This window comes from Taurulus bubalis, assembly GCF_910589615.1.
Source record: "Taurulus bubalis genome assembly, chromosome: 12".
Classification (NCBI taxonomy): domain Eukaryota; kingdom Metazoa; phylum Chordata; class Actinopteri; order Perciformes; family Cottidae; genus Taurulus; species Taurulus bubalis.
The window spans coordinates 26,601,125-26,613,624 of NC_136600.1; the positions used below are offsets into that span (position 1 = coordinate 26,601,125).

General features: G+C 44.7%; 1 protein-coding gene across 1 annotated transcript; it reads left to right on the top strand.

The window, feature by feature from the left end:
* Positions 1 to 9,940: 9,940 nt before the first annotated feature.
* Positions 9,941 to 11,127, top strand: gbp (glycogen synthase kinase binding protein). The gene has a single exon (XM_079227041.1). The coding sequence runs from the start codon at positions 10,028 to 10,030 to the stop codon at positions 10,517 to 10,519; it is 492 nt and encodes a 163-aa protein (XP_079083167.1). The 5' UTR covers positions 9,941 to 10,027; the 3' UTR covers positions 10,520 to 11,127.
* Positions 11,128 to 12,500: the final 1,373 nt, after the last annotated feature.

The following is a 12,500-nucleotide window of genomic DNA, read 5'->3' on the forward strand; positions in this document are numbered from 1 at the left end:
TATTCTTGCCATTAAACTATTTGAATAAACTGAGATTGGGAGCATTTTGATTGACTCTCAACAGCTCTCAACATGGCGATGCCCGAGCTGGTAGCTAACGGCGCTAACGGTACAAACTGCTGCTACATTAATGTTCAGAATCATAAAATGCTTCATATCGATTATTGGAACAGTGGAAGGACAAACTGAGATGGTTTGATGAGTTTATTTTGTTAGAATAGAATGAGTTTAACTCTTTTTAGAAACGGTTAGCTTTGCTTCTCGCAGCATGTTTCTGTAGTTCTTGACTTTTCTCTCTTTTGCAGCGACGTTGTCTTCATCGCCGTGCGCTTGAGCTCTCAGGGCCACCGTACTGTGTCCTTGAACACAACAACAACAACTAACCGAGTGACGCGTCAGGCGTCACGTCCACAGCGACCACGCAGATCTGCGTCGCCCTGCTTCCTGCTTCCTGCTTCCTGCTCGCGGCGCAACAATCAAACACGTCCCTGGAAGAACGCCGTGTGTCGGGAACCATCGCTCCTCTGGGACCCGGCCGGCTCTGTTTGTGTCGTGGTGAATCAGCAGGACAGTGTTTATGAATATTCATCTTTTCTATCAAAGGGACCCTGATTTTAGAAAAACTTTGTATAATGAAGGAAAAACAAATACTGAATACTTCGGTCTGTCAGGCATTCGAGGTTACTGAGGTTTTGATTCTTTCTCCAATGAGAAAGTTCTGCTCTTCTAAACAGAACCATCCGGACTAGACGTAGAAGTAGAACACGTCTGTAGTGCAGAATAACTCACTTATTATGACCGAAATCATTCAAAAGAAAGAAAAGAAAGTTGAATTTCCAAAACACATTATTATATCAATAAATACCCACGGACTGCTGTTGCATCATTTCAAATTAGCCGGCAGATATGCCTCATTATTCATGTATTTTCCGTCGTAACTCTGGTAACCATGTCAACACTGCCGACGCCTTGGTCCTACAGGAATGGGAACAGGTTAAAGGACCAAACCCACCGAGACGCCACCTGTTCACTCGGCTGCCGTCTGCAGAGAAACGGAAACATCACCTCCACCCAAAAGCAAAATGGGAATAAAGGCGGCTTTTTTGTTGTGCACAATGACAATACAAGAATAACCCCAAAAGTATAACGTGTACTTCTAAAGTATAGAAGTGTGATGTTGCACCAAAAGGACACATTTTGCTCTTTTTGGTGCTTTTTTTTCCTCGCATTTGTTGATCCATTAAATTAGGCCGTGGGTGTCCGGCTGAACTTAGGGGCGGTTTTCACTTCCCTTCATTTAAAGTCTGGCATGATTTTCACGCAAGTCAGCACTCCAGGAATATGAGTGGTTTTAAAAACAAAAACAAAGCTGACAGGGGGGAAAATACGCAGGAGCTCCATCTGGGATCCACTCACTTGATACATTTCTCAAATGAAGAAAGCTGGTCGGCCCGTGCAGGGGAGGGCGGGACGACGCCTGCGAACACAAAGCAGTCAGCAAAACGTTATAACACACAAACGTCCATAAAACTCTGGTTCCTCGAACATTCAGAGAATCAGTAACGAGGGGCGGAGCCAATCGGGTCACGACGACCCAGCAGGAGGTTTACAAACTGTCATTGCGTAATCTCTGTTGATCAATCCCACAATGCTGCAGGGGGGTGGAGGAGGAAGGAGGGTTCAGAGAAACTACTTTTCACACTCTCGAGTGTTTCTGCAGCTCGGGCCACGTGGTGTCGGACAAGGTCATTTTAAAGGCGTGAAGTCTTGGTTGGAGAGGGACGACGTGTTTACTTCCTGTTTTACTGTTGAAACGCGGCAAAAAGGACAAATACAGACGCCTCAGTTATGTCGAGCTGAAGCTAGCTAACGTTAGCCTTTGGTTGCGTAGCAGAAGGCTTCAAACTTGTGAAAAAAGAGCTGCAGAGGTTTTGGTTAGTCCGGCTGGTCTCATCCTCTGAAAAACAATGAATTGTAAATTTGTAGGTATCATTTTGCACGTTTTTAAGTGTAAAGGTTGTAGACGAAGGAGAGGTGGTCTGTGTACTTCAGTAACGGCACAGTCAACATCTTAACCCCAAAACCCAATTGTTTCCTAAACTGGTGTTTCCTGTTAGAATGGAATTTTACGTTCAAAGGACCAGCCAAAATGGACATGTGTTGCTGGTTAGACATTATTAGGTTGGGTACGTTGTGTACGTTGTGTACGTTGTGTACGTTGGGTACATTGTGTACGTTGTGTACGTTGTGTACGTTGGGTACGTTGTGTACATTGTGTACGTTGGGTACATTGTGTACGTTGGGTACATTGTGTACGTTGGGTACGTTGTGTACGTTGTGTACGTTGGGTACATTGTGTACGTTGGGTACATTGTGTACGTTGGGTACGTTGTGTACGTTGGGTACATTGTGTACGTTGGGTACATTGTGTACGTTGGGTACGTTGTGTACGTTGGGTACATTGTGTACGTTGGGTACGTTGTGTACGTTGGGTACATTGTGTACGCTGGGTACGTTGTGTACGTTGGGTACATTGGGTACATTGTGTACGTTGGGTACGTTGTGTACGTTGGGTACATTGTGTACGTTGGGTACGTTGTGTACGTTGTGTACGTTGGGTACATTGTGTACGTTGGGTACATTGTGTACGTTGGGTACGTTGTGTACGTTGGGTACATTGTGTACGTTGGGTACGTTGTGTACGTTGGGTACATTGTGTACGTTGGGTACGTTGTGTACGTTGTGTACGTTGGGTACATTGTGTACGTTGGGTACATTGTGTACGTTGGGTACGTTGTGTACGTTGTGTACGTTGGGTACATTGTGTACGTTGGGTACATTGTGTACGTTGGGTACGTTGTGTACGTTGGGTACATTGTGTACGTTGGGTACATTGTGTACGTTGGGTACGTTGTGTACGTTGGGTACATTGTGTACGTTGGGTACGTTGTGTACGTTGGGTACATTGTGTACGCTGGGTACGTTGTGTACGTTGGGTACATTGGGTACATTGTGTACGTTGGGTACGTTGTGTACGTTGGGTACATTGTGTACGTTGGGTACGTTGTGTACGTTGTGTACGTTGTGTACGTTGGGTACGTTGTGTACGTTGGGTACATTGTGTACGTTGTGTACGTTGTGTACGTTGTGTACGTTGGGTACATTGTGTACGCTGGGTACGTTGTGTGCGTTTTGTACGTTGTGTACGTTGGGTACGTTGTGTACGTTGGGTACGTTGTGTACGTTGGGTACATTGTGTACGTTGGGTACGTTGTGTACGTTGGGTACATTGTGTACGTTGGGTACGTTGTGTACGTTGGGTACATTGTGTACGTTGGGTACGTTGTGTACGTTGTGTACGTTGTGCACGTTGTGTATGTTGGGTACATTGTGTACGCTGGGTATGTTGTGTGCGTTTTGTGCGTTTTGTACGTTGTGTACGTTGGGTACGGTGGGTACGCTGGGTACGTTGGCCATTTTGGGTACGTTGGGTACGTTGGGTACGTTGGGTATGTTTTGTGTACGTTTGGTACGTTGGGTGCGTTGGGTGCGTTGGTACGTTTTGTACATTGGGTATGTTTTGTACGTTGGGTACGTTGGGTATATTTTGTACGTTGGGTACGTTTTGTATGTTTTGTACGTTGGGTACATTGGGTGCGTTGGGTATGTTTTGTACGTTGGGTACGTTTTGTGTACGTTGGGTGCGTTGGGTATGTTTTGTACGTTGGGTACGTTTTGTGTACGTTGGGTACGTTGGGTATGTTTTGTGTACGTTGGGTACGTTTTGTACGTTGTGTACGTTTTGTACGTTGCGTATGTTTTGTACGTTTTGTACGTTGGGTACGTTGGGTACGTTGGGTACGTTTTGTACGTTGGGTACGTTGGGTACGTTGGGTACGTTGGGTGCGTTGGGTGCGTTGGGTGCGTTGGATACGTTGGGTACATTGGGTACGTTGGGTACGTTGTGTACGTTGGGTACGTTGGGTACGTTGTGTACGTTGGGTACGTTGTGTATATTGGGTATGTTGGGTATGTTGGGTACGTTTTGGGTACGTTGGGTATGTTAAAGTAAATTGCTGTTTAATGTTGACGGTGACGTTTTGTCTGGCTGCAATTTACCATAAAAGAAGAAGAAGAAGAGGCGCTGATGTGTTGAGATCTTCATTACTGCTAAGTGCACCACAGCCCTGTTGGTAAGTACACAGTATACACAGTGCACAGTGTACACTGTGTATACTGTGTACACTGCACCACATGGGAGTGGACTGACAGAACACAGAACAGTGACTTCTGGGTTCATCTCAGGGCCGTCACATAAGATGCATGTTCTAACCTTCAAGTGCGATAAAAGGACTCAATTCTTCGGCCCCGATCAGCTGAGCGATCCTCCGTCGGCTTCAGAAACACAACAGTAACTTCATCTGTTCACTTTGCTGTTCAATAACGAGGCTGTGATTCATGTTTTCTGTACATGCTCACAACACCGGCCTGCAGGCTCACTGCACAGCAACACAAAATAAAAATCCTTTGCTATGACTTCCTGCCATGTGCAGCCTCCTCACATTCCTGTGTGGGAGAGCGAGGGGTGTGTCTCCCTCTGCCTCTCGCTGAATGGGAGAAACAAACTCAGTGAACCCAGAGCTGCTGGCAGCCTTCCAACTGCTATCAAAGTTGATCCTCTGGGCTGAAAAGGCCTGTTTTCTTTTCTGCTCGCGCTCCATTCAGCTCAGCCGGCTGCTGACGGGGAGCGCGGGCGGCCGGAGTAATGATCGCAAAGTAGAACGGTTTTTTAAGAGAATTTTCGGCGAGCGAAGCAGGACCCACATTCAGAAGATGCACTTTTCCCAAATTAGCCGCAGTGCCCAAAAACACGTCATGGTGCTGGAAATAAACGTCGGAGATGAGTTTCAGATGGATGAGGCTGTAAATGTTCAACGCTCTCTTCCTGTCAACAAACCCCATGTGCTGCTGCGTCTCTCCACGCAGTCTGACTTCCTGTCTGCGGCCCTCAGCTCCAAGCCCATTGGTTCACACTGAATGCTCATCTTGAAGAAAGCTTCATAAAACAGATGCTCACTGCTGTTTTCATGGAAATAAAGTTAGAAACATTAGCGACTGATAAACCAAGTCAGACTTTGAGGACGGTCGTATCGTTATTCAACCGGTTCAGATGAGTTATGTGAGTACAAAATGCACTTCCGCCTTCACAGGAAACCACTTAGTTAGGTTTAGTAAAATATCTTGAAATACTTGAGACATGAACTCATGTTTACAATGTTTACTGAGGGAATAAATCAAGAGAGAAGTAGAGTCATTTATATAGACTTCTATACAACCAGAGGAGTCGCCCCCTGGTGGTCAGGAGAGGGAATGCAGCTTTAACACATGAAGCATAGACTTCTATACAACCAGAGGAGTCACCCCCTGGTGGTCAGGAGAGAGAATGCAGCTTTAACACATGAAGCATATACTTCTATACAACCAGAGGAGTCACCCCCTGGTGGTCAGGAGAGAGAATGCAGCTTTAACACATGAAGCATATACTTCTATACAACCAGAGGAGTCACCCCCTGGTGGTCAGGAGAGAGAATGCAGCTTCAACACATGAAGCATTGGCTTCACTTTACAGAACAGGAGGTTGACGTCTACGCTTCATTCTCATTTAATTTAGTTTGCGACCAAGAAATATCTGCGGGCTGCTCAAACTCTTTTGGAGCTTTATGACTTCCTGGTTTGTATTTCAGCACCAACTGGAGGACTATTGTTGGTCTGAATGTGCCTCTAAATACAGAGGAACCTCCACAGCTGTGTGAGACCTCATGACAGGCCTTGAGATCCTGTAAGCCCCGCCCCCTCTACTCCCCCACCGGAGCAGTGTTTTCTATGAAGTGTTGTCATTCGGAAGGTTTATTAATCTCCTCGTTAGTTCCTGTTTATCTCACACACACTGAGGGATTACAGAACACACACACACACACACACACACACACACACACACACACACACACAACCACACAACCAAAGGAAGAGGATGAGGTCACACACGTTGCTGTTGTGGTGGTGTGTTCAGGGAACCTGTGAGAGCAGCAGCAGACAAACAGGAATTGTATTTTCGGGCACCGCTGACTCACGTACAGGAAACATGAGCGGTGGAGTGTGTGAGCGCTGAAGTGTGTGAGCGGCTCACTTCCTCGTGTTGTGCAGCCACTCGGTTGTTGGGTGCTGGTTGTTGACACACAGGGCGTGGACACATTAATAGGAACACCTCAGTCCAGAAAGCTTGTGTTTTTGCATCTTCAGACTCCTGAGAGGTTTTCATTCAATAAAACTTCTCAAAAACGTGAAGTTGTAGTTTTCAGCAGGAAGCCTCAGTGACTAAACTACACAGTGGTGAAAGGACCCATCACAGCGTGTTTGTGAACATTTGACCTTTAACCCGGATGTTCCGTGTGGCGGAGAGAAGCTCCGGTTAGAACTAAAGTCAAGAACTTCTCCTCCGAGTATTTAGACTGAAGGAAGGAGAACGTTCTCTTGTTGACCTCACGGCTCAGCGTCACGTCCTGGGAGATGAGCAAAACATGTGAGAAACGTTTAAACAGGATTGACAATGAATTAGAACACGTGAGAACGATTTAGAACGCTGAAGAACGTTTAGGAACGCTTGATTAGATCACTTGATTAGATCACTTGATTAGATCACTTGAGGATGTATTAGAACACTTGATTAGATCACTTGAGGATGTATTAGATCACTTGATTAGATCACTTGAGGATGTATTAGAACACTTGATTAGAACACTTGAGAACGATTTAGAACGCAGAAGAACATTTGGGAACACTTGATTAGAACTTTTGATTAGAACGCTTGAGGGTGATTTAGAAATCAGTAGAATTAGAAGCAGACGTTGAACCAGAAACTAGTGTTCTAATCAAGTGTTCTAATTCATCCTCAAGTGTTCTAATGGGGTAATTCGATCACAATGCTTGTAACTAGTTGTAAACCCTTCTAGTCCTTCTAGTCCTTCTGGTCCTTCTGGTCCTTGTGGTCCTTCTAGTCCTTCTGGTCCTTGTGGTCCTTCTAGTCCTTCTAGTCCTTCTGGTCCTTCTGGTTCTTCGAGTCCTTCTGGTCCTTCTAGTCCTTCTGGTCCTTCTGGTTCTTCTAGTCCTTCTAGTCCTTCTAGTCCTTCTGGTCCTTCTGGTCCTTCTAGTCCTTCTAGTCCTTCTGGTCCTTCTGATTCTTCGAGTCCTTCTGGTCCTTCTGGTCCTTCTGGTTATTCTAGTCCTTCTAGTCCTTCTGGTCCTTCTGGTTCTTCGAGTCCTTCTAGTCCTTCTAGTCCTTCTGGTCCTTCTGGTCCTTCTAGTCCTTCTAGTCCTTCTGGTCCTTCTGGTTCTTCTAGTCCTTCTGGTCCTTCTGGTCCTTCGAGTCCTTCTGGTCCTTCTGGTCCTTCTAGTCCTTCTGGTTCTTCTAGTCCTTCTGGTCCTTCTGGTCCTTCTAGTCCTTCTAATCCTTCTGGTCCTTCTAGTCCTTCTGGTCCTTCTAGTCCTTCTGGTCCTTCTGGTCCTTCTGGTCCTTCTAGTCCTTCTGGTCCTTCTGGTTCTTCTAGTCCTTCTAGTCCTTCTAGTCCTTCTGGTCCTTCTGGTTTTTCTTGTCCTTCTAGTCCTTCTAGTCCTTCTGGTTCTTCTAGTCCTTCTGGTCATTCTGGTCCTTCTAGTCCTTCTAGTCCTTCTGGTCCTTCTGGTTCTTCTAGTCCTTCTAGTCCTTCTGGTCCTTCTGGTCCTTCTAGTCCTTCTAGTCCTTCTGGTCCTTCTGGTTCTTCTAGTCCTTCTGGTCCTTCTGGTCCTTCTAGTCCTTCTAGTCCTTCTGGTCTTTCGAGTCCTTCTGGTCCTTCTAGTCCTTCTGGTTCTTCTAGTTCTTCTGGTCCTTCTAGTCCTTCTAGTCCTTGTGGTCCTTGTGGTCCTTCTAGTCCTTCTGGTCCTTGTGGTCCTTCTAGTCCTTCTAGTCCTTCTGGTCCTGGTGGTCCTTCTGGTCCTTCTGGTTCTTGTGGTCCTTCTAGTCCTTCTAGTCCTTGTGGTCCTTCTAGTCCTTCTAGTCCTTCTGGTCCTTGTAGTCCTTCTAGTCCTTCTGGTCCTTGTAGTCCTTCTAGTCCTTCTAGTCCTTCTGGTCCTTGTAGTCCTTCTAGTCCTTCTGGTCCTTCTGGTTCTTCTAGTCCTTCTGGTCCTTCTAGTCCTTCTAGTCCTTCTGGTCCTTCTGGTCCTTGTGGTCTGGGTCAGACTTCATCCTCAATCTGTTTGTAATCTCTAACATGAGGAACTTTGAGTAATGGAATTCTGATTCATGGATGCAACTTGTCTTCAGCACAGAAACACAACTGACTGCTCTGTGAACGTATTTAAATCAACTCTAATCTCAAGTACCATAAATACACAATAAGTACACCATAAATACACCACGTACACAAATAACACAGAAATATCTATATGTGTATGTTATAAACTGTGTGTTTCTGCTCTTGTGTTGTGTGTTTTGTGTGTTTCTGCTGTGTTGTGTGTTTCTGTTGTGTGTGTTGTGTGTTTCTGCTGTGTGTGTTGTGTGTTTCTGCTGTGTGTGTTGTGTGTGTGGTGTGTCTTGTGTGTTGTGTAAGAGTTGGCCGTTGATCTGTCTTTCTCATGATGGTATCACATCCCAACTGCCAGCAGCTCACTGGATCCCAGTATGACTGGACGCCCGCCGCTCTGCATTGAAAGTCACAGGAAACCTGAGCTGGCCTGTGATTGGCCGGCGGGCCGCGTGCAGGACGTGAGCAGCTCCTTATATGGTCACGAGGGCCCCACGGCCTGTAGCCAGGTTCAGCCCAGCTGCTGCTTCTCAGAAACAGACATGTACACGGTGTTCTCTCTCTCTCACACACACACATACACACTATGCATACATGCTGGATACCAGCAGCTCCACACGTTTACACACAGCCAGCGATTAGCTGCAGCCGTGTTTACACATGAAGACAGATCACACTCTGCTGCTGGAGATATTACTTTATATTACATATATATATATATATATATATATATATATATATATATATATATATATATATGTATATATATATATATATATATATATATATATATGTATATATATATATATATATATATATATATATATATATATATATATATATATATATATATATATATATATATTACATATAATATTCAGTGTGCAGGGAGGCGCCTTTAATATGTGCCCAATTTAAATAGGTGTGATCGTTTGGACAAAGAAAGCATTGTTATACTACATAATTATGTATCATTATACACGTGTTACAGCACATTACTGCATAATTATACAGCAGATTATTGTAACAGTCAGATGCTGTGACTGTTTTGTATCATTCTTTTTGACATTATTCACATTTTCACTGTATTTTTAGTAGCTGTGACTCATTTACTGTATAATATATATATATATATATATATATATATATATATATATATGTGTCAATATTTTACATGCAATATGGCTGTGTGGTTGTGTCACTGTAATGATCGTCAGCGTGCACGCAGCTCGTGCTCGTGCGCGTGTAGCCAATTCTCGCTTTGTTTGCTGTGCTCCGACAGCAGCAGACAGTTAGTTATGTAACGTCCATGTGAAGGAGCGGCCCACCGCGGCCGCGCGCTCGGGTCGAGGCGGGAAACCGGATCACCGATAAAACCCCGCGAACGAGCGTTACAGTTTATATTTGTAGTAGTTTTCTCTTATAATAACATTATTTTATGAAATGATAAGCGCACGATCCCTCACGTGAGTCCTGTGTAACAGTGGAGTTTGTTTAGGTTGAAAGAAGTCCCCCCTCCCGGCGGGGGAACATGGTACGGTCCACGTCGCGTCATCCATTGTTTACAAACCCAGCTCCCTGGTTAGTCGCGGCGTGGTGAGAGCGAGGAGCGGCCGGCGACCAGGGACGTAAACACCCCGAAACCACGCACCGAGACCCGGATACCGAGACCCGGATCCCCCGCCGCCAGCATGCCGTGCCGGAAGGAGGACTACATCTTCCTGGAGCAGTCCGTGTCCGTGGACTCCAAAGAGGTGGACGCGCTGGTGACGAAGATCGGAGAGGCGCTGCAGCTGCACAACAACAACAACAACAATAGCGGCGGCGGCGGCGGCGCGCACCAGCAGACGGTGTCCGTGTCCGTGTCCTGCCTGCACGGGCTCAGCGGCGCCGGCAGACCGGAGCCCGGGCCCGGCGGAGGAGCGGGGGGAGGTCCGCTGCAGAGGAGCCGCGGCTGCTGCGTGCGGGTCCGGACCCACCGGGCCAGCCCGTACCGGGTCCCCGGGGCCAGCGGGGACTGGGACCGGATCAGACCGTGGAGCAAGACTCAGGACGCGGACGACGACGAGGACCCGCACCGGATGCTGCAGGAGCTGATCCTCTCGGGGAACCTGATCAAAGAGGCCGTGAGAAGGCTCCAGGTCCCCGCGGCGGCGGCGGCGGCGGCCAGCGGGCCGAGCTGATGCCGCACCGGGGGGACCGGGTCCCGGGGCCGCCCTCGTCCCGGGTCCCGGTCCCCGGCACGGACACACACACGGACTGTTTTTTAGACTTAAATCTCACTGGACTGGTAGCTATGTGTTTTTATAATTTCATCCATTTTGTTTGTTTGTGTGAGCGTCCACCATCTTTAACGTTTCACTCGAGAAGGAAGTTTATTTTTTTGAATCCTAATCTCGTGGGATTTAACGTGGAAACGCGGGTCTCGCGGGAGTTCGTTTGTTTGCTCGTGTGAGTAGTTCTGTGAACAACAATGAGGCTGATGGATGATTGCGTCACCGCGGACAGAGACCGGAAGTCGGGAGCTTTATTAGTTTCTTATTTACCACTTGCAGCCCAGAACTGTCCTTGTTATTTGTTTTGGGGGACAAACCCTCATAAGACCCCATAAGACCCTCATCAGGGGGGCAGACCAGACCCTCACAACCGGGGTCCGAGTCAGGAGACCATTTTGTTTACAAGCTCATGCTGCACCGAGGAGACAGGACGTGCCCCCATTATGTTTGTGTATATATATATATATATATATATATATATATATATATATATATATATATATATATATATATATATATACACACATACACATGCGTGTATGTACATGTGTATAATATTATACACATTATATATATGTGTGTGTGTGTCGGCAGCTCCACGTTTCTCTCCTCCTTCATTTGGTCACATGACCAGGAGAAGAGGCTGTTTTGGGGTCTTTGGAGGTTTTTGGGGTCTTTGGTCACATGACACCACTGCTGTGCTGCTCTCAGCCTTTTCTTGAATTCCCACTGAGGAGTTGTGTGTTTTGTATTCTGTGTAAAGAACAACTGCTTCGTACCGAAGCCTCTGTGAAGTTCCTGAGTATTCAGGGAGTATTTTGTGTTTTTTGGTCGTCTTAATAAAAGTCATTTTGTTTTTTCCAAACCTTCCTGTAGAGTTTCTTCTTCTTTCTAGCAGCACTAGGTGGTCCTGAAGGATATACATATATTAATACCCCATCACAACATGTTTTGCTCCAGAGGTCTGTGGGGGAGGGGTCGGGGCTTGACCTCCAGGTGAGGGAGGGGGCGGGGCTTGACCTCCAGCTGAGGGAGGGGGCGGGGCGCTCCCCTGTCACAGCTGGAGGAAATGCCTCCAATAATAAGACATCATTTAATTGTGTCCTTTCTATTAAAAAAGAGGCTATTTTTTTTTAGTATTATTAATATACATTACAAGTTTTTATATTAAGACTTAAGGATCAAAGTGAACAGAGTTGTGTCTTATTGTTTTTATATATATATATATATATATATATATATATATATATATATATATATATATATATATATATATATATATATATATATATATATATATATATATATTCGGCTCAAAAAAAATATATATATATAACACAATACTTTCATCTGCAGGCAGAGTGTGACGTGTTGCTGCTTTTCTGCTTCATATATATATATATATATATATATATATATATATATATATATATATATATATATATATATATGTATATATATATATATGTGTGTGTGTGTGTATATGCAATGTGTGTATGTCTGAATGTATGTGTGTGATATATATATATATATATATATATATATATATATATATATATATATATATATATATATATATCTATCAAGATTAAATCGAAATGCAACATTAAGGCCACTAATCTAGAATTTGATATATATATATACATAGTCTTTTTTATATTTATCTTGTTTACTGTATGTTGTGTATAAGTACGAAGAGCAAAGTGAAACCGGAGTCAACATCCATGTTTGTGTAAACACACATGGCCAATAAAGCTGATTCTGATATATATATATTACATACATATATATATATATATATATATATATATATATATATATATATGTACATATATATATATATATATATATATAGAGTGTGTGTGTATATACACATATATATGTATCA